Source organism: Penaeus vannamei, chromosome 7, assembly GCF_042767895.1.
Source record: "Penaeus vannamei isolate JL-2024 chromosome 7, ASM4276789v1, whole genome shotgun sequence".
NCBI classification, from domain to species: Eukaryota; Metazoa; Arthropoda; class Malacostraca; order Decapoda; family Penaeidae; genus Penaeus; species Penaeus vannamei.
Genome location: NC_091555.1, coordinates 595 through 7,500, shown reverse-complemented (window position 1 = coordinate 7,500; position 6,906 = coordinate 595). Strand labels below are relative to the sequence as shown.

Sequence of the window (6,906 nt, the reverse complement as noted above, 5' to 3'; positions counted from 1 at the left end):
AAGTGCAAGTGCTGCAGAGATTGGGCTTACAAGTTTAAGTGGTGCAGAGATTGGGCTCACAAGTGCAAGTGGTGCAGAGATTGGGCTTACAAGTTTAAGTGGTGTAGAGATTGGGCTTACAAGTGTAAGTGGTGCAGAGATTGGGCTCACAAGTATAAGTGGTGCAGAGATTGGGCTCACAAGCATAAGTGGTGCAGAGATTGGGCTCACAAGCATAAGTGGTGCAGAGATTGGGCTCACAAGCATAAGTGGTGCAGAGATTGGGCTCACAAGCATAATTGGTGCAGAGATTGGGCTCATAAGTATAAGTGGTGCAGAGATTGGGCTCATAAGTATAAGTGGTGAAGAGATTGGGCTCACAAGCATATGTAGTGCAGAGGTTGGGCTCACAAGCATAAGTGGTGCAGAGATTGGGCTCATAAGTATAAGTGGTGCAGAGATTGGGCTCACAAGTGTAAGTGGTGCAGAGATTGGGCTCACAAGCATAAGTGGTGCAGAGATTGGGCTCACAAGCATAAGTGGTGCAGAGATTGGGCTCACAAGCATAAGTGGTGCAGAGATTGGGCTCACAAGCATAAGTGGTGCAGAGATTGGGCTCACAAGTATAAGTGGTGCAGAGATTGGGCTCACAAGCATAAGTGGTGCAGAGATTGGGCTCACAAGCATAAGTGGTGCAGAGATTGGGCTCACAAGCATAAGTGGTGCAGAGATTGGGCTCACAAGCATAAGTGGTGCAGAGATTGGGCTCACAAGCATAAGTGGTGCAGAGATTGGGCTCACAAGCATAAGTGGTGCAGAGATTGGGCTCACAAGCATAAGTGGTGCAGAGATTGGGCTCACAAGCATAAGTGGTGCAGAGATTGGGCTCACAAGCATAAGTGGTGCAGAGATTGGGCTCACAAGCATAAATGGTGCAGAGATTGGGCTCATAAGTATAAGTGGTGCAGAGATTGGGCTCATAAGTATAAGTGGTGAAGAGATTGGGCTCACAAGCATAAATGGTGCAGAGATTGGGCTCATAAGTATAAGTGGTGCAGAGATTGGGCTCATAAGTATAAGTGGTGAAGAGATTGGGCTCACAAGCATAAGTGGTGCAGAGATTGGGCTCATAAGTATAAGTGGTGCAGAGATTGGGCTCACAAGCATAAGTGGTGCAGAGACTGGGCTCACAAGCGTAAGTGGTGCAGAGATTGGGCTCACAAGTATAAGTGGTGCAGAGATTGGGCTCATAAGTATAAGTGGTGCAGAGATTGGGCTCATAAGTATAAGTAGTGAAGAGATTGGGCTCACAAGTATAAGTGGTGCAGAGATTGGGCTCACAAGCATAAGTGGTGCAGAGATTGGGCTCACAAGCATAAGTGGTGCAGAGATTGGGCTCACAAGTATAAGTGGTGCAGAGATTGGGCTCACAAGCATAAATGGTGAAGAGATTGGGCTCATAAGTATAAGTGGTGCAGAGATTGGGCTCATAAGTATAAGTGGTGAAGAGATTGGGCTCACAAGCATATGTAGTGCAGAGATTGGGCTCATAAGTATAAGTGGTGAAGAGATTGGGCTCACAAGCATATGTAGTGCAGAGATTGGGCTCATAAGTATAAGTGGTGCAGAGATTGGGCTCACAAGCATAAGTGGTGCAGAGATTGGGCTCATAAGTATAAGTGGTGCAGAGATTGGGCTCATAAGTATAAGTAGTGAAGAGATTGGGCTCACAAGTATAAGTGGTGCAGAGATTGGGCTCACAAGCATAAGTGGTGCAGAGATTGGGCTCACAAGCATAAGTGGTGCAGAGATTGGGCTCACAAGTTTAAGTGGTGCAGAGATTGGGCTCACAAGCATAAGTGGTGCAGAGATTGGGCTCACAAGTGCAAGTGGTGCAGAGATTGGGCTCACAAGTGCGAGTGGTGCAGAGATTGGGCTCACAAGTGCGAGTGATGCAGAGATTGGGCTCACAAGTGTAAGCGGTGCAGAGATTGGGCTCACAAGTGCAAGTGGTGCAGAGATTGGGCTCACAAGTGCGAGTGGTGCAGAGATTGGGCTCACAAGTGCGAGTGATGCAGAGATTGGGCTCACAAGCATAAGTGGTGAAGAGATTGGGTTCACAAGCATAATTGGTGCAGAGATTGGGCTCACAAGTTTAAGTGTCGGAAAGATTGGGCTTACAAGCATAAGTGGTGCAGAGATTGGGCTCACAAGTGCAAGTGCTGCAGAGATTGGGCTTACAAGTTTAAGTGGTGCAGAGATTGGGCTCACAAGTGTAAGTGGTGCAGAAATTGGGCTTACAAGTTTAAGTGGTGTAGAGATTGGGCTCACAAGTGTAAGTGGTGCAGAGATTGGGCTTACAAGTTTAAGTGGTGTAGAGATTGGGCTCACAAGTATAAGTGGTGTAGAGATTGGGCTCACAAGCATAAGTGGTGCAGAGATTGGGCTCACAAGCATAAGTGGTGCAGAGATTGGGCTCACAAGCATAAGTGGTGCAGAGATTGGGCTCACAAGCATAATTGGTGCAGAGATTGGGCTCACAAGCATAAGTGGTGCAGAGATTGGGCTCACAAGTATAAGTGGTGCAGAGATTGGGCTCACAAGCATAAATGGTGCAGAGATTGGGCTCATAAGTATAAGTGGTGCAGAGATTGGGCTCACAAGTATAAGTGGTGCAGAGATTGGGCTCACAAGCATAAGTGGTGCAGAGATTGGGCTCACAAGCATAAGTGGTGCAGAGATTGGGCTCACAAGCATAAGTGGTGCAGAGATTGGGCTCACAAGCATAAGTGGTGCAGAGATTGGGCTCATAAGTATAAGTGGTGCAGAGATTGGGCTCACAAGCATAAGTGGTGCAGAGATTGGGCTCATAAGTATAAGTGGTGAAGAGATTGGGCTCACAAGCATAAGTGGTGCAGAGATTGGGCTCATAAGTATAAGTGGTGCAGAGATTGGGCTCACAAGTATAAGTGGTGCAGAGATTGGGCTCACAAGCATAAGTGGTGCAGAGATTGGGCTCACAAGCATAAGTGGTGCAGAGATTGGGCTCACAAGCATAAGTGGTGCAGAGATTGGGCTCACAAGCATAAGTGGTGCAGAGATTGGGCTCATAAGTATAAGTGGTGCAGAGATTGGGCTCACAAGCATAAGTGGTGCAGAGATTGGGCTCATAAGTATAAGTGGTGCAGAGATTGGGCTCACAAGCATAAGTGGTGAAGAGATTGGGCTCATAAGTATAAGTGGTGCAGAGATTGGGCTCACAAGTATAAGTGGTGCAGAGATTGGGCTCACAAGCATAAGTGGTGCAGAGATTGGGCTCACAAGCATAAGTGGTGCAGAGATTGGGCTCACAAGCATAAGTGGTGCAGAGATTGGGCTCACAAGCATAAGTGGTGCAGAGATTGGGCTCACAAGCATAAGTGGTGCAGAGATTGGGCTCATAAGTATAAGTGGTGCAGAGATTGGGCTCACAAGCATAAGTGGTGCAGAGATTAGGCTCACAAGCATAAGTGGTGCAGAGATTGGGCTCATAAGTATAAGTGGTGAAGAGATTGGGCTCACAAGCATAAGTGGTGCAGAGATTGGGCTCACAAGCATAAGTGGTGCAGAGATTGGGCTCACAAGCATAAATGGTGCAGAGATTGGGCTCATAAGTATAAGTGGTGCAGAGATTGGGCTCATAAGTATAAGTGGTGAAGAGATTGGGCTCACAAGCATATGTAGTGCAGAGATTGGGCTCACAAGCATAAGTGGTGCAGAGATTGGGCTCACAAGCATAAGTGGTGCAGAGATTGGGCTCACAAGCATAAGTGGTGCAGAGATTGGGCTCACAAGCATAAGTGGTGCAGAGATTGGGCTCACAAGTATAAGTGGTGCAGAGATTGGGCTCACAAGTATAAGTGGTGCAGAGATTGGGCTCACAAGCATAAGTGGTGCAGAGATTGGGCTCACAAGCATAAGTGGTGCAGAGATTGGGCTCACAAGCATAAATGGTGCAGAGATTGGGCTCATAAGTATAAGTGGTGCAGAGATTGGGCTCATAAGTATAAGTGGTGAAAAGAATGGGCTCACAAGCATAAGTAGTGCAGAGATTGGGCTCACAAGCATAAGTGGTGCAGAGATTGGGCTCATAAATGTAAGTGGTGCAGAGATTGGGCTCATAAGTATAAGTAGTGAAGAGATTGGGCTCACAAGTGTCAGTGTGAGTGGTGCTCACAAGTGTAAGTGGTGCAGAGATTGGGCTCAGAAGCATAAGCGATCTAGAAATTGGGCTCACAAGCATAAGTGGTGCAGAGATTGGGCTCACAAGCATAAGTGGAGCAGACATTGGGCTCACAAGTGTAGACGGTGTAAAGATTGGGCTTACAAGCGTAAGCGGTGCAGTGATTGGGCTACCGGTGGCAGATAAACAGCTTAAAGTAGAATTTTAAATTTTTTGTTCAAAAAGTACGGACGGAATCCCTTCGTATAGTTTTTTTAATCTTAAAACGTCAAAACTACTCATAAATCTTTTGACAACAGAAATGCAATTTTAGCACGGTTTGATGTGGGATTTCTGTCGGTACCAAAGATTCTGTATCCTTGAAAATTTATAATCTGACCTTTCTTCAATTTTGTTTTCCGGGATAACGAAGATATCTGACTTGTAATATTGCACTAGCTTCAAGTTTAGATTGTGTCCATGCCATCCACCTGGATTCAAACAACAGATATTTCCGTGCCTGGCTGTTCAGAGTCCTCGTCAGCCTCGCCGCCTCGCCCTCGCTCGCCTCGACCTCTGGGTCCGGGTCCGCGCTCCCTCCGGTTCGAGTCGCCCCGGGTTCGTCTCTGCCTCACGCCGCCCAGACGGAAATCGACCGTATTTGCCGCTTTCATAAGTTCCTTCATGTTGCGTCTGTCAATTATATGTGCTTTGCTGAGAGCTTCATATAGTTTCAGAGTTTTTGAGATTTTCTTTAGCTCTTTTGCCGAGACAATATATATTGTTTCTCTTGGTGTCGAGTTCAGGAAGGAGTTTGCCAGGGCAGTTGTTTGTGGCTTTCCGAGTGGCGCCGCCCTCTGCGCCCGCTCCGCGCTGACGTGCGCGAGGCCGAGAGACAGAGACAGTTAGGAGAGAGAGGCAGAGAGAAAGACAGACAGAGGCTGTTAGAAGGAGAGAGAGAGGCAGAGAGAAAGAGAGACAGAGGCAGTTAGAAGGAGAGAGAGAGAGGCAGAGAGAAAGTGAGAGAGAGGCAGAGAGAAAGAGAGAGAGAGGCAGTTAGATGGAAAGAGAGTCAGAGAGAGAGAGACGGAAACAGAGAGAGAGAAAGACAGACAGAGAGAAAAGGAGAGAGACACAGACAGAGAGAAAAAGAAAGAGGCTCCACCGAGCTGATGGCTTCAGAAGTGCGTTCCTCGCGGGAGGGAAACACGGCGTTGACTCCAACTCAGAAGCAAATAAGAATTAGTTAAAATCTCCTTACATCAGTGATAACACGTGTATGTGTATGTATGTGTGTGTGGTTATGTGCTTGCGTGCATGTGTGTATGTGTGAGTTTGTGTATGTATGTGTGTGTGTCTATATGGGTGAGTACGTGTGTGTGTTTGTAAGTGTGTGCGTGTGTTTATGTGGGTGCGTGTATGTGTGTGTTGATGTGCGTGCGTGCGTGTGTGTGTGTGTGTGTGTGTGTGTGTGTGTGTGTGTGTGTGTGTGTGTGTGTGTGTCTCTATGTGGGAGCATGCATGCGTGTATGTGTGTGCCTTGTTTGTGTAAGTTAAATGTTGGCGGCAATAAAGATAAATTCACAGAAAACAAACTTTACAGGACGATTCTCAGCGAGCCGAGGCAACCGCAATGGCGGTCTTAATTAAATGAAAAAAAAAAAAAAAAAATGACATCAAAATTCTGCGCAAATATTCCAAGCACAATTTTCCGGAAACCGCTGCAAAGTTTCTCATTGTGATTCTTCTTTTTTCAGTGTGTTTTCGTGCGTTTAAAAATATGATTAAAAAAGATCAAAATCTGGATAACTAATTGCGAGAAGAAAGAAAAAATAATTTTTAAAAAATATCTAAAACACAGACAGACTGACTGGCAGAGACGGGAAAAGGAATCAATAGTGTATGGAAAGAACCACAGACATGAGTAAGTTATACACCGGGCAACACAACAACAACTCGAAAAACAATCAGAAGAGAAAACAAAGGTTCATAACATATTCAATAATTTTATAAAGACGATCATAGACGCATCGGCATTTAGTTTCATAGGTGACTTTACTATTAGGAAAGTTATTTGAACCAAAATTATTTGTTGATGCCATTACCATAACACCATTTTGTTACCATTCTAATTACCCTTGTGATCATGATACCATCACTGTTACTGCCATTAGCCTTGCGCTTATATCATCCTGCTGTTATCACAGTTATCATCGTTATTATAGTCATCGTTACTAGTATCATCATTATTAACACTGCTAGCATTACTAATACTATATTCATGACTACTATGGTTTATTTCTATACTCTCTCTCTCTCTCTCTCTCTCTCTCTCTCTCTCTCTCTCTCTCTCTCTCTCTCTCTCTCTCTCTCTCTCTCTCTCTCTCTCTCTCTCTCCTTTTCTCTCTCTTTTTTTTCTCTCTCTCACGATCTAGCTATCTATCTCTTTCTATATAAACTTTCCCAGCCTCTATCTTCCTGCTCCTCCTCTCTCTCGCCCTCCTCTTCTCCTCTTCATCTTTCTTTTCCTACTTACTACTTCTATTCTTACCGCTCCCTCACGGCCTTCCTCCACTTTCCTTATCCACCCTCTCTTTCCCGTCGACTGTTCACGAGAAAGGCCGCTGCAAACACGTCTCTGCAGCACATTTATTCGCGCGCAACATTTTCCACAGCGAATTTACGTGTGAATAAAAAAGAGAGTGAGTCGCTATTCTATAATGAGC

General features: G+C 45.6%; 1 protein-coding gene across 1 annotated transcript in view; it reads left to right on the top strand.

The window, feature by feature from the left end:
- Window positions 1-4,387, top strand: part of LOC138862240 (mucin-22-like) — a 5,287-nt gene extending 900 nt beyond the window's left edge. The window contains exons 3-11 of the mRNA XM_070123897.1: window positions 1-191; window positions 288-454; window positions 890-1,232; window positions 1,368-1,614; window positions 1,864-2,441; window positions 2,778-2,934; window positions 3,124-3,281; window positions 3,438-3,731; window positions 3,948-4,387. The exon at window positions 1-191 is cut by the window's left edge and continues 82 nt beyond it. Of these exons, the coding sequence (XP_069979998.1) occupies window positions 1-191; window positions 288-454; window positions 890-1,232; window positions 1,368-1,614; window positions 1,864-2,441; window positions 2,778-2,934; window positions 3,124-3,281; window positions 3,438-3,731; window positions 3,948-4,387 (2,575 nt within the window). The remainder of the gene's footprint in view (window positions 192-287; window positions 455-889; window positions 1,233-1,367; window positions 1,615-1,863; window positions 2,442-2,777; window positions 2,935-3,123; window positions 3,282-3,437; window positions 3,732-3,947) is intronic.
- The last annotated feature ends 2,519 nt before the right edge of the window (window positions 4,388-6,906 follow it).